At 42.4% G+C, this 20,577-nt stretch overlaps 1 protein-coding gene and 1 long non-coding RNA gene across 2 annotated transcripts; one reads left to right on the top strand and one right to left on the bottom strand.

Annotated features, from left to right (window-relative positions):
• The first annotated feature begins 1,075 nt into the window (after positions 1-1,075).
• LOC134215198 (uncharacterized) lies at positions 1,076-1,667 on the top strand. The gene is made up of 3 exons (XR_009980069.1): positions 1,076-1,143; positions 1,217-1,350; positions 1,578-1,667. It is a non-coding gene; the product is annotated as an uncharacterized LOC134215198 (long non-coding RNA).
• A 367-nt stretch (positions 1,668-2,034) lies between these two features.
• Positions 2,035-2,868, bottom strand: LOC134209276 (uncharacterized). Its single transcript, XM_062685267.1, has one exon. It carries the CDS (start codon positions 2,866-2,868, stop codon positions 2,035-2,037), a length of 834 nt encoding a protein of 277 aa, XP_062541251.1.
• Positions 2,869-20,577: the final 17,709 nt, after the last annotated feature.

The following is a 20,577-nucleotide window of genomic DNA, read 5'->3' as shown; positions in this document are numbered from 1 at the left end:
GGAAAGTGTAAGCTTTCATCTGGTGGGTGTTTTACCGATACTGATTTTTTGAAAATAATGTTGCTCTACCAGATACACCGTGTCCACAGTACAGGGTTCAGAATTACCTGAACACTTTTTCCCCGGAGTTCACACTAGCTCCTGCTAGAAAAGGGGGGGCGGGGGGCGGGTTCACTTGATATTCTGCACTTCACTTCCACTTCACAGCACACGGACGCCTGATATACTAAGAGGCCGAAATTGGGCAATGGCTACTCTTTTATATCAATTTCTTCCCATATTTTCCCGCTAATTTTGCCATTCGCTTTCATCCAACATTGCATTCTTCCAAGCATGATGTCATGTTGGATATTTTATAGCACCCTCATGTTATTACAGCTGTACCAAACCCTAACGCTTCTGTGGTAGCTGTTGTTTTTACACGAGAAACGTGAAGGTTCCGAAACAAACAATAATATACCAAAACAAAAATCAACAATTTGTAACCAAACGGTTACACTATCCACCACCCCGATGAAAAAAATGCGAAAACACGAAGAGATTTTGCATTTTTTTTCGGTTCACTCTCTCAAGTCATCTTCGGCCGTCATCGGTTCGTGGATGTAAAACAATTAAAAACTATTACAATATTTACAAAACAACAATTTAAAATCTACTAAACTACTCTATTTATATCGCGCGATATCATAATACAGCTTTACAACAAATTAAAAATATAAATAATGAATATAATAAAATAACAATAACGTACGTGCACCAATATATACAAATTAAAATACAAAAATGAAATAAATTAAAACATGCAAAATATACAATAAACAAATTAAAATCATTAAAATATCCCGTATTATGGGTAGACAACATTATTTATAATATTTACAAGTTGCGCATCGAAAAACAATTTTACAACCCTATTTACAATATGTACACCACAGTCGATTACATTCGATATGCACGGCCGAACCCCCTGGCGGGATTGATTCGCTGGCGGGCAAACTGTCAATGAGTGACAGTTCGCCGAAACGTCATAAATCTGTCAGAGTCAACTGACACAGCATTTCTATTGTTCGATATGTTTATGTTTATGCTGTGCAGTAATGGAAAATAACGAAGTTAAAAGTGGCCTTTTTAGTGAATAAATCGGTAAATAGTAGGTATGTTTATGTATAAACATATCGAAGACTGATCTTCGTATGTATTTGTGTTTTCTTTTAAGGTTGAATGTATTCATTCAGGTGGGTTGCTGTGCTATGTGGCAACAATCTTTACGGCGAAAGATTGTCCCATAGCAAACCCATAACGGTCCCGGGACACCGTGAAAGTCACCTTGACGCTGCAAGATGAAATCAGGTAATACTAAAGACACACTGGTGGTACAAGGACCGTGGTATACCACGGTTATGTACCCTAGTACATATTGTACCATGGTTTTCCACGTTGTATCAGCATGGTACAAGGCGACACACCTGTGGTACAACTTGTACCATGGTACGAATACCACCAGTGTGTCATTAGTATAAGTAAAGTGTACACAATTAACAATCCATCATAGTCATGATTGGAATTTAATTTTCTAGTTTGGCCAATAAAATCAATTGGGCGATCCTCTCCCAACAGCTCCACAGGTGGAGTGAGATGAGGGCAAATTGATTTAACCCCTCGCCTCCCGCTCCGTTCCTGCCAGTGTTGGTATGGATCCCCGTAATAAATCAGGTAAGTGGATCATTTTATTGCATGCTAGCCTTTTTCAACGACTGATCGGAGTCTTTCATTCGTCGGTCAAACTACATTAGGACTAGACTAACAGCTAATTGATTCTCATTACAACTAAAATAACCGACTAACAATTCCATTGTCCTTGGGTGTTATAAAATGATTAAAATTATTTTATTTCCTTTTCATTTCAGATTTCAATACGGCCTGCGGTGTTTCCCATCGAATTCTCGGGACACATGATTCTTCCGCGAGACATCGAATTGTGGCGAAACTGCCGACGGTTTTGTAAAGTGGAAATGAAAGAGAAAAATAAAAATATTAGTAATTATTATTTGTAAATGTTTTATGTTTCTTTTTATTAAAAGAGATGACTTTTTGTTGGGTTCCAGGTGTGCGTCCGGAACAGGGAATTTTCGTTGAAGAATTAGGTTCCAAAATCGAAGTTGGTTTCATGCACAGTTCTTTGGCCGTGGGTTCCGCTTGAAGATTTTTGTTGGCCTTTTTCCGTCGGATCTTGAATGTCCGGGTTTGCTTTCGTAGGGATTCGGGGTTCGAAGATTGGGAATTTGAAGAATGGAAAGCGTTACCAGGTAAGTCTCGGGGAAAATCGGATGAAGGAAGCATCGACTTATTGGTGAAATCGGGAGAAAAATAACCAGAAGAAAAGCGTGACACTGGGCTTCTTGTCGTTCCCTTATCGACCTGAAGATGGTCTTCCGAATTGGATTCGGACTCGCTGAAGGACATATTGTTTTCATCGGAATCGGAACTAGGAATTATCAATTCATAGTTTTCTTCTGGTTCCGACTCCGGTTCCCTGTATTCGCATGTCGCGCTAGGGGGTAAATAGCGAGAATTGGCATCGCTTGTGACGATGTCCATGTCACGCATAAATAGGTAAATGATTCGTTTAATTTTCACGAGATCTGCTGGCATCATTATCCCCGAAGTCCTTTGCTCCCGAATAGTATACAGAGTCTCTTCGAGGTCCAGCTCTAACTCCTCTAGCGGGTAGTTAGGATGCGTCGAAAGTAACGGACAGGGAATCTCAGTAGATTCTTCCAAGTCCGATTCGTCCGCATCATATGTCTGCGGCTGCCAATTTATTGCAATATAATTGGTTTCAGCCTTTGCTCGTCGCTTGCGTGTCATTGTTTATGAGAATCAGTGGTGGTTAAGTGGGTGAAAACAAAATCATAAAACACAGTGACGAATCAAAACAAAACAAGTTAAAATGAATTGTGCGCGTTCGTTGTCAGGTTAAATGGACATAAAACGTAAAGCATAATTATGATATATGTTATTAATGTCAATATACGGTTCACGAAACACAAAATTTGCCAACATCAACGAATTTTTGATCGGAAAAAACGACAATCGATCGCAAATGTGTCCGTGATGTGTTCAGGACCTCTTTTGAAGGCAAAAGCCTCGTGTTAACACTTTTTTCCACATCAAAGTTGAATAGTGATCTCAAAGGGTAGACATTCATGCAAGCACGGATCCCTGCCACCTCCCGTCGGCAAAATCGTTAGATTTTTGTATACTACGACGGACCCTTGATTACCGTTCGCGGACTTTTGGCTGGGAGCCAATTGAAACTAGAGTTTCCTGAATCGTCAACAATCAGTACCTAGTCCGACCAAGACACAAGAGACTCTCCGGCAATCCCAGGGTCGGCTAACTACTGGGTAATCAAGGGTTTTTCGCGGTAAACAAAAACTATCACCGGGAAATTTCACTTTACTTGTATAATTTTATTTTTCCTAATTGTGGCGTGTGCGTGTTGTTCTGTGTAATAAATTTGTGTTAATTTGTTAAGTGTGACCTAGTTTTAACGATGGTACCGGTACATACCGCTGCTACTCTCGATGTTGAGGCCGGAATAGCCGACACAGCGACTCCAGTCCAGCTGTGCGGCCATGATTCTCGCCAGAATAGCGAGGCGAGTGGCGATGCGGACGACTCTCGTCCGACGGGACCAGCGGGCGTTGCTGGGCGATGGTGGGCAGGCGTCTTCCCTCGTAGGCGCGATCGGCCGGCCGTGGCTTAGCCACCGGCCGGTTAGGGCCTACGGCCCGAGGAATCGTCCGATGAAGGACGTCACAATCCTTGACGGATTAGGCGCGGAAGCCTGGCGGCTTCGCGGGCCGAGCCGTGTGCTGGACGGAAAAGCAGTCCGAAAAAGACGTAGAAAAAGAGAGGTCCTAATGGACACAAGAATTAACTTCAAGTTCCACAGTACAGGGTTCAGAATTACCTGAACACTTTTTCCCCGGAGTTCACACTAGCTCCTGCTAGAAAAAAAAGGGGGGGGGGGGGTCACTTGAAATTCTGCACTTCACTCCCACTTCACTGCACACGGACGCCTGATATACTAAGAGGCCGAAATTGGGCAATGGCTACTCTTTTATATCAATTTCTTCCCATATTTTCCCGCTAATTTTGCCATTCGCTTTCATCCAACATTGCATTCTTCCAAGCATGATGCCATGTTGGATATTTTATAGCACCCTCATGTTATTACAGCGGTACCAAACCCTAACGCTTCTGTGGTAGCTGTTGTTTTTACACGAGAAACGTGAAGGTTCCGAAACAAACAATAATATACCAAAACAAAAATCAACAATTTGTAACCAAACGGTTACAGCCAATTTTAAAAGCTCATCCCAGAGCTTTGCGATTTTTTCGTAATTATTCATTCTGAAAATTTGTTGGTGCAATCAATAGTGAATGTCTTCTGTGATCTCCAAATGCTTCAGAAATGGTCCTCCGGAACATCCGTAAAAGTTCATTCAAGAGCTTAGCGATTTGTTCGGTATCATCTTTGCTGGCAAAAATTGAATGCATTCCTTCATTTTTCATTTATTAAGTTTACATCTAAACAGATAACACTGAATCAACAATTTGACGCCACAATACACGGTTCGAGGCCGCATCTCTCCATCCTCGGATACCCCCCCGGCTGGCCAAGTCGTTTTGCACCTGGTCTGCCCATCTCGCTCACTGTGCTCCACGCCGTCTCGTACCTGCCGGATCGGAAGAGAACACCATCTTTGCAGGGTTGCTGTCCGGCATTCTTGCAACATGTCCTGCCCATCGTACCCTTCCGGCTTTAGCTACCTTCTGGATACTGGGTTCGCCGTAGAGTTGGGCGAGCTCATGGTTCATGCTTCGCCACCAGACGCCGCCTTCTTGCACACCACCAAAGATGGTCCTAAGTACCCGTCTCTCGAATACTCCGAGTGCTTGCAAGTCCTCCTCGAGCATTGTCCATATTTCATGTCCGTAGAGGACAACCGGTCTTATCAGCGTTTTGTACATGACACATTTGGTGCGGTGGCGAATCTTTTTCGACCGCAGTTTCTTCTGAAGCCCGTAGTAGGCCCGACTTCCACAGATGATGCGCCTTTGTATTTCACGACTAACGTTGTCGTCGACCACCTTGAAGATATCCCCGTCTATCGTAACACTGCTTCCCAGGCGGGCCCTGTCGCGCTCGGTTCCGCCCACAAGCATGTACTTTGTCTTTGTTCGGCCGACAATGTCCATGTCATCCGCGAAGCAAATAAATTGACTGGATCTGTTGAAAATCGTACCCCGGCTGTTACACCCGGCTCTCTGCATGACACCTTCTAGCGCAATGTTGAACAACAGGCACAAAAGTCCATCACCTTGTCTTAGTCCCCGGCGCGATTCAAACGAACTGGAGTGTTCGCCCGAAATCTTCACACAGTTTTGCACACCATCCACCGTTGATTTGATCAGTCTGGTAAGCTTCCCAGGGAAGCTGTTCTCGTCCATAATTTTCATTAGCTCTACGCGGTCTATACTGTCGTATGCCGCCTTGAAATCAACGAACAGATGGTGCGTTGGGACCTGGTATTCACGGCGTTTCTGAAGGATTTGCCCTACAGTAAAGATCTGGTCCGTTGTCGAGCGGCCGTCAACGATAATGGCGACAGACGACGGAAGATGATCTGGGATATCACTTTGTAGGCGGCATTAAGGATGGTGATCGCTCGAAAGTTCTCACACTCCAGCTTGTCGCCTTTCTTGTAGGTGGGGCATATAACCCTTTCCTTCCACTCCTCCGGTAGCTGTTCGGTTTCTCAGATCCTGACTGTCAGTTTGTGGAGGCAAGTGGCCAGCTTTTCCGGGGCCATATTGATGAGCTCAGCTCCGATACCATCCTCACCAGCTGCTTTATTGGTCTTTAGCTGTTGAATGGCATCCTTAACTTCCCTCAAGGTGGTTGGCTTCCATCGTCCGCTGAACTGACGTAGTCATATCCTCCACTGCCTTGACTTTCACTGCCTGTACTATCAGCGCCATTCAAATGTTCCTCGTAGTGCTGCTTCCACCTTTCGATCACCACACGTTGGTCGGTCAAGATGCTCCTATCCCTATCCCGGCACATTTCGGTTCGCGGCACAAAGCCTTTGCGGGATGCGTTGAGCTTTTGATAGAACTTGCGTGTTTCTCGAGAACGGCACAGCTGTTCCACCTCCTCGTGGGTCTGCTGTCTTCGCTTCCGTCTATAACGTTCCACGTTCTGCCGGGTACCTTGCTGCAGCGCGACCGCCCGCGCTGCGTCCTTTTCCTCCAGAATCTGTCTGCACTCTTCGTCAAACTAATCGTTCTGTCGACTTCGTCCCATATACCCGACGTTCTCCGCTGCGTCGTTAATGGCTGCTTTGACTGTATTCCAGCAGTCCTCAAGAGGGGTCCCATCGAGCTCACCGTCTTCCGCCAACGCTGCCTCGAGATACTGCGCGTATGCAGTGGCGACATCAGGTTGCTTCAGTCGCTCTAGGTCGTACCGCGGCGGTCGTCGGTACCGAACATTGTTGATGACGGATAGTTTTGGGCGTAATTTAACCAACACTAGATAGTGGTCAGAGTCGATGTTATCGCCACGATATGTCCTGACGTCGATAATGTCGGAGAAGTGCCGTCCATCAATCAGAACGTGGTCGAGTTGTGATTCTGTCTGCAGTGGTGATCTCCAGGTGTCCCGAAACGGGAGGCTGTGTTGGAAGTAGGTGCTGCGAATGCCCATATTCTTGGAGGCGGCGAAATCAATTAGTCGTAGGTCGGTTTTGTTCGTGAGTTGTTGAGCGCTGAACTTCCCAATAGTCGGTCCAAACTCCTCCTCTTGGCCAACCTGGGCGTTTAAATCTCCTAATCTCACGTTCCAGTTGCGCGTAGAATGCGTCCTAATCATCATCAGTGCTTCCGGAGTGTGGGCTATGGACGTTGATTATGCTGAAGTTGAAGAACCGGCCTTTGATTCTCAACCTGCACATTATTTCATTGATCGGCCACCACCCGATCACACGCCTTTGCCTTTGCCACGCATATTGCCCATTACTATGAAAGCTGTTCCCAGCTCGTGTTTGTTGCCGCAGCTCTGGTAGATGGTATGATTACCTCTAAGCTTTCGCACCATTGATCCCTTCCAACAAACCTCCTGCAGCGCTACCGGAGTTCCTCCGGTAATCCATTCGGAAGTTCATCAAGTAATTCCTTGGAAAGTTCCTAAAGGCGTTCCTCTAGAAGTTCTTCTGAGAATTCATCCGGAAGTTCCTTCGGGAATTCCTCCGGATGCTGCTCCATGAATTCCTCCGGAAGTTTCTTAGCAAATTCCTCCAGAAGTTCACGTAATTACTCGGGAAGTTCCTAAAGGCATTCCTCCGAATATTCTGGTGAAACTTGCTCCGGGAACTCCTCCAAAAGTTCTTCCGGAAGTTCCTCTGGGAATTCCTCCAAAAGATCTAAGGAAAGTTTCTCTAGGAAATCCTCCAGAATTCCTCCGAAAGTTCCTCCGTGATTTCCTTTTAGAATTGACCACTTTTACGGATGTTCCGGACCTTCTGAAGGATTGTTTCTGGGACATTTGGAGGCCACAGAAGACTTTCACTATTGATTGCATCCACAATACGCCAGAATGGATGGTTATGAAAAAATGGCGAAGCTCTGGATGAACTTTTGGAATTGTCCTCTTTCACGGATGCTCCGGATCTTCTGGAGAGCCGTGTAATTGGGCTCACTGGTGACCTCCGTGACGCATCATGGCAGAAAATCGTACGTACTTTGGACTCCGCAAAACACTCCGATATAATAGAGTTCGCCGCCGTACCAAACTGACTATTCGAATTTTCGAAAAAAAAACATCTATCAGAATTTCCAAATAAATTCCAAGATTTATCCAAAAATTCTTTCGGAAATAACCCAAAGAAATTCTAGGAGAATCAGTTTTTTTTCAGTTTTACTAGCGTTGCCAGTGGTAATAAATTTTAGCCGAAAATCACTTTTTTCAGAGCAATTTTGGCGTATATAATTAAATTTCAGGAAAAATATCCAAAATGATGGGTTACGAGCCCCATCTGGCCCAATCTTAGCTCCGCCATTGAACTCATGTGATGCCAATAGAAGCGAAATATATATCTGCGCATTTTCAATGAGCCATCTTATTGATTGATTATAGTTCGACTGCGATATTTGTTTCCCATCCGAAAATTATTCAAACAAATGTGAACCCGTTTCAATATTTTTCAGACTGAAAGAGCCAGAAGACAAGAATTTTCTATAAGTTATTTGGACAGATGAACAATCATTTATTTAATTTTCTTGTAAAGTTCAATATAATATCTTGCCATCCACACTATTTCTACAAGAAATTGATCGATATAGTTGATAATAATATTGGTATTATGTTGAATCAATTTATTTTCGCTATGATTTTATACAGAGAACATTTCCGGTAAAGTAGCTTCTAAGTTTAAAATCAACATCAATCATTCCAAAGCAATGCAGACTGTCGAGTTCATTAGCTTTTCCACCTTGGAAGGAAAAAACCGTCTCCCTCAACGAGCAATTACATTTTTTTACCTTCTCGCCTTATTCGGAATAAGGTGTTCTTGCGGCGTCCGGTAAGAAATTTACACCCATTGCAGCCGTGACGCTGAAATTCCCCGGCGAACAATTACAATCCTTTCGAGAGCGTTGTCGAGAGGTCGAATGGCGAGGAGTGGAGACACAAACGACCATCCCGACCATACACCGAGCTGTAGTCAGCACCAGCTGTTACCGTAAAATTCCAAGCTCAGCTCACCCATCCGTGGTCCACGTTGTTTTCGTTGCATTCGTTTTCCCATCCGTCGTGGACGACGTCGTCATCATCGTTCGTCGTCCGGATGCCGAGCATGCAACTAATTGAAGGCGTTACTACTGACTGCCTCTTAGTCGTCCATAGTTCCGAATAGAACGCTAGGTGTAATGTTCCTGATGGAACTGGATGGCCGCGGTTGTCTTCGCCAGCACAGCAGATAGGTATTCCAGACAGCAGAGATCGCATGTTTTGAAGGAATGTGATCATAAATATCCGAAGTAAAATCCAGTCATTCGCGGTAGGACAATGTGGTTATTGGCCGTCTGTCGCCAGTGAGACCAGCGTTGGGCTATGCTGGCCGCGTTGTATATGCTTGTTGTTCTGTTCTGAAGGATTTGAAGTTCGTAGCTTGGTCAAGTAAACGGCAAGCATTATTTAAAACGAGAAGCTCTGATTTATGCACCTAGTGATGATACTTTTGCTTTGCTTGTCACTTGTAACATAAAGTGTACGAAATCAGACTAAAGATCCTTAGTGTTGAAATTAGCGGCTGTGCGTAAAATTGTAAAGTTATTACTTTATAATTATGTATTACCATTAGTAATGAATCAAATACTTTTAATTGTAGAATTTGGTTTGTTCGTTGAAGAACTTTGCTCGCATTCGATGGAGATAATAGCCTATAACTATATCGCAGTCAAAATTAACTCAAAACTTGCGATTCATACGAATTGAATTAAACAGTGCACTCTTTTTCTAGACGAAATGATTAAAATTCATGGAAGAAATATTATTTTATCTACCAATCATTGCCAATAAAAGATATGAATCAATGTTGTTCAATTTCAATACATGTTACTTGATTGAGAAAACGTTTTTGAAATAAAAGCTGCATGCGAAAGACAGTTAAATCTTATTTGTTGCATTTGCCATTTCTCCATCTGTAAGCTGGATCAGGTCGTACTGTTACTCATCCTAATTGCTCTGCCCAAGTTCTACAGCTTTCGGCTTTGCTTCAAAGGGTGTGACAAAAAGGCAGTGCAAAAGCGGCGGGATCAGCGGGCCACAATGAACGCAAGGAACCCGTCTGCCGGCAAAATACTCGCCCGTAACACAGTAGCACAAAATAACGACAGCACAAGATGAAGACAGATGGAATTTGTAATTTTCTATCCATTTGAGTTGCCCAGCACACAGTTCTTGTGCAGTTTATTCGTGTCTGCTCTTCCAGAAGCGTAATTGTACATGGTTCTATCCTCACTGATATGGTCGTTACTGTGTGAAACATTTTTATTTTTTGTTCCTACACACCCGCTCATCTGCCCCCTTGGCTTACGCGCGGATAGTTCTGTGCGCCAGCCTAATAAGCGGCAACGTGGGAGCGATAGTGCAAGCATTTTAAAAGTTAACCATACTCAAATATTTCAAATAATTGGTATAATATCTGTTGAAGGACAAACACGTTTTTTTTTGCAAAACTTACAACCTGCTTTGAATCCCGAAGCAGGACATTGTCACATCGCAACTACTCGTTCATTGGACACGTCCCCAGTTGCGTGGCCACATATACCATCCATTTTATAATCGACCAAAATCTTCAAACGCAAAAAAATCCTAAAAGGTCTTTTAGCAAAATGACGTTAATTTCAAACAAAAAAATTGTAGAATGGATCAGTCTCTGTTCTCTAAATTACCGTCTATTATGAATGTTGTTCGTACCTAAAGCGATGTGCGGTGGCTCAGGGGTCTAGTTCTGACTGTTTGGTCGTGCTGGGCCGCCTGAACAGAATGCAATTTTAGTAGCACTTTTTTCCTGCTGTCACTTTTTTTCGCAAGTGTATGCCGCTGTGGGTCGGTGGTCTCCAGACTTTTGGCGGAATGAGTGTTGCGCTCTCATATGAACCTTCATCAGCGTTGGCTCTATCGCATCAATCTTCGTAAATTATGTGGATGTTTATAATTGCAATTTTTATTTGTTATTACTTTCGATATACATATTTATCCACTGTAGGTTCATTGTTCCTTGTTGTGCGACCGAGCAGACCATTCGGTAGTGTGGCGACCTGTGACGTGTCAATTCCTCCATCCAATCCATTCCCAGATGCAATGCAATAACGTTACGTGCTCCGACAGGTGGATGGACAATATGTCCGGCACAAGGAAGTTCTGCGAAATTTTGGACATGAGTTGCAGCCAAGGAAACAACACCAGTGATGAAAGATATTTGGTGTACGCTTCACGGGTACCTTCATGGCTCAAAACTATGAATGAAGGATAAAGAAACTATTTTTCATCCGTACATCTGTATTGATGCTTCTCAAAGTTTCTATATCGTGTATGTAATCTTTTCATTTTCTTCATTTTATTTAGCTTACATACAGACAGATAACACTGAATCAATATTTTGACGACACAATACACAGATCGAGGCTACGTCGCTCCTTCCTCGGTTGCACCCTACGCTCGCCAAATCGTTTTGAATCTGGTTTGTTCCCAGCCTTCTTCTACTAGCCGGATCGGAAACAAACACCATTTTTGGAGGGTTATTGTCCGACAGTCTTGCAACCGCCACACACCGTTGTCTTGGACACAGCCAAAGATGCTCCTAAGTACACGTCTTTCGAATACTCCGAGTGCCTCCTCAAATGCCCTCCTCAAGCATGATTCAGGTTTCATGTCCGTAAAGGGCTTTGAAATTTGAAAGGATCTTTAGTTCTTCACTTACGAATCGGACTGATGAGCGTTTTGTACATGATAAGCTTGGTGCGAGTTTAAATCTTTTGTAAGCTGTTCTCGTTCATAAGCTACGTGGCTACGAGCAGATATCAATAGTAGCGAAATTTCTTCAGATTACACATTTTCCGTTGTGATCGCAACGATTTAACCAGTCATCATTCACGAGATGGTGGCGTTTTGGTCGCAGTCAGAAATTCACTGGAAACTGAATGTGTATCGTTAGCCAACTCGGTTGAATTGGAACCAATCGCAGCCCACATTAACTCGAAGCCTCGTTCGCTTTTCGTTATTGCTGTGTATCTTCCGCCAAACCCTAGTATGCAGTTATACGTTGCTTATGCGAATGTTGTACGTTCCATTGCAGATAATTCCTCTGAGTCTGATATAGTTCTATCGATTGGTGACTATAACCTTTCATCTTTGCGCTGGTATTTCGATGTCGATATCAACGGGTGCGTCCCTTCCAACGTGTCCATTGTCACCGAGCTGAACTTCACGGAAGAAATGTTTACTAATGGATTGAGGCAAATTAACCATGTTGTAAACATAAATGGAAGACTTCTCGATCTGATATTGACAATTCTCCCTGAGATCGTTGATATAATTGAGTCAACCTCTCCGCTACTGCCTATTGATATCCACCATAAACCAATCGTCGTACTTCTTGACGAGAATGTCATGACAGCATTACCTGACGACTTAGTTTATATATGACTATTCGGCATGCGACTTCGATCTGATTAATTCTATTTTTGACAACATCGATTGGATACCACATCTGTGGTCTGATACAGTGGACGGAATGCTATCGGCCCTCCACGAACTTCTCTTTGAAGTTATCAACACACACGTTCCTCGGAAGAAGCGTGCCTTAAAGTCTGATTTTAATCAACCTTGGCGACTAACCTTTTTGCTGCCTACTTCGAAAGTGTTTTCCATAGAACATCTCCTGTCCGTCCGAATTTTTTTGGTCAAATACCTTCCTACAATATCAGCTTGCCATGGTTTCAGTTTGCTCCTTATGAGATTCGAACAGCTCTGGATGATCTTGACACATCTAAAGGTCCAGGAACAGACCATCTTCCTGCTGGATTTTTAAAGAATTGCGCCGCCACGTTAGCGACCCAATTGCTGCAGTGTTCATTCGCTCGCTCCAAGCTAGAGTGTTTCCATTTGCTTGGAAAACCACGTCCATAATACCGATCCATAAATTTGAAAACCGATAACTGACGCAGCAAAGCTGAAACAATAAAAATGACAGTTGTGCGTTGCTTTCGTATCGAATGGTGTGCCCTTGAAAACGCGAGTACTTTGAAAATTGGATTCCGTGAGGAGTGTTCTTAAGCAAGGTTTTCGAAAAGCTGATCCACGCACGATTGTATAGAACCGCTGCACCGATTATCTCGAGCTGCCAGCATGGATTTATGAAAAACCGATCAACAACAACAAATTTGATGTGTTACGTGTCAACCATATCTCGACTCTCGAGAGCTTGAAGCGTTGCAAAAGCCTTCGACACTGTACCCTATGATATTATTATCCACAAACTGAATCACATAGGACTCCCAGCGTGGATCACAGAATGACTGCACTCTTACCTATCTGGTCGCAAGGCTGATGGCTGGAGATGACTGGAGAGATATTCGATCCGCCATTGGAAGCACCGCAACCGCTGCCCCAAGCACGGTGGCTCCGGATCAGAGAAACGACTGGTATGACGGTGAATGTGAGCAGTTAGTTGGGGAGAAGAATGCAGCATGGGCGAGATTGCTGCAACACCGCACGAGGGCCAACGAGGCACGATACAAACGGGCGCGTTACAGACAAAACTCGATTTTCCGGATGATAAAGCGCCAGCAGGAAGATCGAGACCGTGAAGAGACGGAGATACTGTACCGCGCTAATAACGCACGAAAGTTCTATGAGAAGTTGAACCGTTCACGTAAGGGCCACGTGCCACAGCCCGATATGTGTAAGGACATAAACGGGAACATTCTTACAAACGAGCGTGAGGTGATCCAAAGGTGGCGGCAGCACTACGAAGAGCACCGGAATGGCGATATGGCAGACAACGTTGGCGGTATGGCAATGAACCTAGGAGCACGCACGCAGGATATGCGACTTCCGCCTCCGAATCTCCAGGAAATCCAGGAGGAGATCGGCTGGCTGAAAAACAACAATGCCCCTGGAGTTGACCAACTACCAGGAGAGCTGTTTAAACACGGTGGTAAGCCACTGGCTAGAGCGCTGCACTGGGTGATTACCAAGGTTTGGGAGGATGAGGTTCTGCCACAGGAGTGGATGGAGGGTGTCGTGTGTCCCATCTACAAAAAGGGCGATAAGCTGGATGGTAGCAACTACCGGGCAATCACATTGCTGAACGCCGCCTACAAGGTACCCTCCCAAATTTTATGCCGCCGACTAACACTAATTGCAGGGGAGTTCGTGGGGCAGTACCAGGCGGGATTTATGGGTGAACGCTCTACCACAGACGAGGTGTTCGCCATACGTCAGGTATTGCAGAAAAGCCGCGAATACAACATGCCCACACATCTATTTATCTTCGAAGCCGCATATGATACAATCGATCGGGACCAGCTATGGCAGCTAATGCACGAAAACGGATTTCCGGATAAACTGATGCGAATGATCAAGGCGACGATGGATCGGGTGATGTGTGTAGTTCGAGTTTCAGAAGCATTCTCGAGTCCCTTCGAAACGCGTAGAGGGTTACGGCGAGGTGATGGTCTTTAGTGTCTGCTATTCAACATCGCTTTGGAAGGAGTAATACGAAGGGCAGGGATTGACACGAGTGGTACGATTTTCACGAAGTCCGTCCAGTTATTTGGTTTCGCCGACGACATTGACGACGACAGTCTCCTTAATAAAGACAAAAAAAAAAGAATTTCTGTACTTGGGCTCACTGGTGACCGCCGATAACGATACCAGCAGAGAAATTTGAAGACGCATAGTGGCTGGAAATCGTACGTACTTTGGACTCTGCAAGACGCTCCGATCGAATAGAGTTCGCCACCGTACCAAACTGACTATCTACAAAACGCTTATTAGACCGGTAGTTCTCTGGGAGTTTTTGAAAGGAAAGTGCTGCGTACCATCTATGGTGGGGTGCAGATGGCGGACGGTACGTGGAGGAGGCGAATGAACCACGAGTTGCATCAGCTGTTGGGAGAACCATCGATCTTTCACGAATCTATGACAAAAGGTCGAAAGACAAAAGGTCGAAAGGCACAAAAGGTCGCAAGGGACAAAAGGTCGAAAAGGACAAAAGGTCGAAAGGGACAAAAGGTCGAAAAGGACAAACATGTCGAAAAGGACAAAAGGTCGACCAAGAACAAGTTGATAACAAGTTTTGTGTATTAGCAGAAGAATCAATGTTGAAGAATGAGCAATTTCCAAAGAAGGAGTTATGACTATGAAACAAAATTATGAATATCTAGATAGTTCTGTTAGTGATAAAAAAGATTGTTGAATTAGGAAAGGAATCTGTATTGCGCGAGACAGAGTTGTCCTATACAGATGGCGATAAAAAATTGTTCTCTTATTTTTCACTATTGTTCACAATTAAATAAAATTCATTCAATGTGTGCAAATAATGGATGGTTTTCTAGGTTTTATTAATGTTACTTTGATCTGCCAAAATAGTGTACGCTTCAGCTACGCAGACACGTGCATTAAAAATACACCTGTGTGTAACACACGCCGGTGTATTTGATGTGCGGCGTTTGCAATTTTGTCAAATCGAAGTGACATTTAGAACTCAAATATCCATCTATTAGTTGTACTCACTGAATGAATTTTATTTTTATTTTTTACTAGCAGACCCGTCGAACTTCGATCATAAAATTGATTTATTCTCTGATTAGATCTCAAGTAATGAAGGAATTGGTGTTTCATTTGTATGGAAGCCCCCCTTTCCAAAGCGGGGAGAGGTCTCGAACCATCTTAAGAACCATTCCCGGCCCCAAAATCTTCCTCATACAAATTTTCACGCCGATCGGTTCAGTAGTTTCCGAGTCTATAAGGTTCAGACAGACAGAAATTTATTTTTATGTATATAGATTAATTGTTATAAATTGTGAAAATAAAAGACCACATTTTTTGCCAACTATGTAGGTCAACTCTGGTGCGAGATTGATTCTCTCCGTTTCAGTTTCTTGTCTATTTCGACCTTTTGTCCCTTTCGCCTTTTTGATCTCATTGACCTTTTGTCCCGTTCGACGTTTTGTCCTTTCGACCTTTTTTCCAATTCGACGTTTTGTCATTTCGACCTTTTGTCCCTTTCGACCTTTTGTCCTTTTCGACCTTTTGTCACTTCGACCTTTTGTCTTTCGATATTTTGTCCTTTCGACCTTTTGTCTTTCGACCTTTTGTCCCAAACCCAACGTTCACACCGCGAAAATCGGAAGACTGTGGTGGGCCGGGCCAGAATGTTCGACAGTCATCCGGTGAAAATGGTTCTCGACAACGTTCCGACGGGAACAAAACGGCGAGGTGTACAGCGGGCAAGGTGGATCGATCAGGTGGAGGACGATTTGCGGACCCTCCGCAGACTACGTGGTTGGCGAAGTGTAGCCATGGACCGAGCTGAATGGAGAAGACTTTTATGTGCATCTATCTATCTATCTATCTATCTATCTATCTATCTATCTATCTATCTATCTATCTATCTATCAATCCTGAACTTATATGACCAAAACACATCGAGGTAGGAGGTGAGCCAGCCAAGGGCTGAAAGCCTCCTTAATAAAGATACAAAAAAAACATCGAGGTAGAGAAATATCGAGATATGGAGTTTATTGAGATGTAGAAAGCAAAACTCTATACCTATAGATTGAAGGGACCGAGAAAACCATCGATATACGGAGAGATATCGAGATATAGAACATCGAGATGTAGTGAGGTGGTATCTATCCTTTTCTCTATCTTTTTCTTATATCTTCTATAACATCTTCTTCTTATATCAATTTTTCTTTATTTTTCTTCTATCTATCTATCTTTTCTCAGCTTTGAATTTGAAAAAAAAGCCCAAATTTCAGTAAGAATGTAAAGCCATTGAAGATGAAGACAATGGACTGAAAGAAGGCAATGCTTTTTATGAATGAGAGCATTTGGTCCATTTGGTCCCTTTTTTAAATGAACTCCTTTGTCTGGGATAACGTGAAAATATGAGACAATCACTTTTTTAAATGATAGCGTATGTCCGGTGTAATATGAATGGAGGAAATTATGCCTTCTTTAAAAAAACTCATCTATCCGGTATAAGGCGTCTTGAGATAGAACATACGTCAGCGATAAGGCAAGAAGAGGAGATAATTCGCTTACTAAAGGAATAGTTAATAAAGGATTGATAGGGAGCAATTATATGTTTCAAAACTGCTGCTATACTGCACCACAATTATCCAAGAAAATGTCAATTTATTTATTAGAACATTCTGAAAAACTGGAATCCTCCAAAGGTCATTCTGAAAAGGTGTAATCCATCAAATATCATACCGCGAAAGATACATACCGCCTAATACTATTCTGAGAAAATGAATTCGGCAAAATGTTTTTTTTTCGGCGAAATAAGGACTGTTCAGTTTATAAAGAGGACACTTTGTATTGTTGATGTTTTTTTAATCATAATTTTTTTAGAAATCTATTTTTGTTCGTATATTATCTGAAGTTCTAGAAATGAAATCCATTTATCAACGACACAATTCTAACTCAGAAATTTGCTCAATTTATTAGATTTTCAACTGCTCCAACCGTTTATATACGGTTTTTGGGCTACTTTATGGTACTAAATAAAGCAAACTCCATCAAAATTGACCAGTATGTCTATTTTATATTTTCATGTAAAAGTGTCCTCTGGATAAACTGAACAGTCCTTATTATACATTCAATACAAAATGCTTAAGAAGGGATCTCACATATTTTTCCTTATTCTAGCCAAATTCGACTGCATTAAAATAAGAGATCCATTCACCCTTATTCTCATTCTAAATTCATTCACTTTCCATTATTTCGAGCTAACGCCTATTTCTGAAGAAAGAATCACATCTACCATTTCCTTACTTCGTGAAAATGTCTTCTGTGGATGGATCCCATCCATCATTGTCTTCCTCCAGGCAGATACTTGCTATTAAATAAAGACAGACCACAGACCACAGACAAAGAGACGTACACATTGAACATTCACTCATCAAATTAATCGTCTTGCGAACACTAATGGCACCTGTTGTTTTCACTAAGTTAGGCAAATCACGAACCAGATAGCGATAGTGAGCAAATGTCAAATTTGAGCAAAGCCGATGCGTGTACCACGAGTGAGTGCATGGCCAACTAATGATTATACAAACTGACCAGTAACTCAATGAGCGATGAAAATTTCACAAGTGTTATGTCTGTTTGTCTGCGCATTTACCATTGCGCTATTCCGAGCAGATGCATTCTTTTTAGAGAAGGAATCACATTCACTAATGCCTCATTCTGGGCAAACGCTTAATTTTTGTTTACAAGGATTCACATCCACCATTGCCTTATATTTCTTAAGAAGGTACATACAGGACAGGAGTTTGATTTTGATCTCCAATGAGACACTCTTGAACGAATCTTTAAACGCTACTCTTTTCGGACGCATACAGTCGATTGCGAAGATGTGTTTCCAAGAGGTACTTTATTTTCGGGGAATTGTTCCATTGGGAGAAATGTTATATTCGGGGAAATTACATTCAGGGAATTGGTTTTCTGGGAATTGTCGTACAGTCGAAAATAAAAACTCTTCGAAAAATAGAAATTCTTCATAAAAAAAAACAAGAAATTGCCAATAAAGACGGGTTTGGTGGTCATTTGGGGGTCTCTCTCTCTAGCTGGGGTATGATTGCCAATCCGGAGATGGTGAGTTCGATTCTCAGTCCGGTTTAGGATGTTTTCGGGTGGGAAACATTCTTGGCTCCCTGGGCATAGTGTATCCGTATCCACAAGATACATACTCATGCAATGGCGTGCATAGAAAAGATTTCAAATAATACCTGAGGAAATGTTTATTGAATACCAAGTTGGAAAGCAGACCAAGTTCCAGTTGGAATGTAGAGCCATTGAAGAAGAATGAAAAAGAATAATATCCCTCAAATGCGTTCTTTCTTGTATGAAATTTTTAAGATACAATGGTTTGTGATTACTTGTACGAAAAAGCGCAGTTAATTTATTGCCGGTGGACGCATAATTGTCTCGTGTATGTAGAGGATCCCTGAAAGCATTGAATAATTATGCGCCCACCGATAGTTTACATGTTGCGCAAAAATTCAATAATGTGTTCACTGATAATGAGGTGCTTTTCACATATTTATAGTTTCAATCAAATTGCTTTATTATACACTGTATCAACTATAGCCGGTGTCTCACAATGATCACCGAGTCTAGTCTTCGTACAAATTTAAACTCCCGAACTTTCTTCGCTGTGGGAATTTATCCTATTCACTTATTCATTCACCGAGGAGCGAAATGCTCACCAACAAATTCGAAACAATTTCGGAACGAGTCAAAGCAGTGAACCATGCTTTGATGGCAATTTGTGGTCGGAAAAGTTCGTGAATTATTCCTACAAATGGTGCGACCGTGGCGTGGTTGGTGTGGCCAGGACATATTCTCGCCAAAGGAAGCATGATCCACTAACTGGAGTTTGAAAAGCTGCTACTCGGTGCCGCTTACACGCATCCAGATAGAAGAAAAATTTTTCAAATTAAAAACACATTAACAGTGGCGTTGCGCTTCGAGTACTTTTTTTCTGGTGGCTGCGGTTTGCTATTTTTTCGTATTCGACCATGAGGATACTTTTTTTTCCGATGACAAACGTTCGTTCAAGTGCCAATACACATCGCACGATTCAATTTAAATAATTCCGTCGCCAAATAATCTGTAGCAAATAGTTTGCTGTTTGTGTTTGCAACTGTACCGGTTTGATTCACTAGTTGTTGACTAACCAACTTTTGGATGATTGATATGCTATAGAGGGAGGTCTATTAGCATCGAACGCCTTCTAATACCGGTCAAAATTTGAAAAGTTACTTTCGAACAAAAAAAACTTTTCGTAGGACATAGGGTAAATCACTACTTGGGCCTATGGACCCGGTTCCCGGCTCACTGCACAGAAAACTGATGATTTAAACTGTTTGGAAGTCGTAGGTTTATGGTTGATAGTTTTTAAAAAGTCTCCCATTTATTTTTCACAATACTCAATATTTTTCTATCACTTGTTTTACTCCTAATTGATTCAATTGTAGAAAATAAAAATGTAGAATTCAAAATTTCACTCTCAGATGCCACACCACTGAGCCGGAGTGATTCTTTCCACTTTTACAAAACGGTATTATCGAATAAACACCTACCTGAAAATCGTCACAGTGCTCGATACAACCATTGCATGAAGCTGTTAATCACCACACCATAATTCTAAACACCCGCACTTCAATTGTTCTTATTTGTTCGTTTCACTAGAACTTATTTAAACATACTAGAATACATTTTAAAATGTATTCACAAACCGAACAAAAATTCACCTCGGCCCAAGAACTTCTAGCCGCACCGTGCTGCCAAAAGGCCAGGATTATAAAAATGATCCTTCACCGTTAATAGGAAAATTGTCTAATATGTTGACGTTATCATGTTATTTATAGTTCTCTCGATTTTAAAAGGTGAAATAAATATTGTTTTTAAGTATTTGGAAGAAATTTGGATGAGTTTATATATCTTCTCAACCAAATAAAAATGATTATGAATAATACCATCTGGCATCTTGTTGTCGTGGAACGTGCATATTTTTGTTTACATCGCATTTTCTACCGTCCCGAGAGAGAATGAGAGTAAAATGTTGAGAGATTGAGTGAAATTTTGCTTAGGCCGGGAACTGGTTTTTTGTATGCCGGATTGGGAATCGCTATGACTGAAATGAGTGCTGCACCTCGTTAATTTAAATCAAATAAAAGCTTCTTTGAAAGATATTTAGCACG

Source organism: Armigeres subalbatus, chromosome 2 (assembly GCF_024139115.2).
Source record: "Armigeres subalbatus isolate Guangzhou_Male chromosome 2, GZ_Asu_2, whole genome shotgun sequence".
NCBI lineage: Eukaryota > Metazoa > Arthropoda > Insecta > Diptera > Culicidae > Armigeres > Armigeres subalbatus.
Note: the sequence above shows the minus strand (reverse complement) of the source record. Positions and strands in the feature narration are given on the sequence as shown.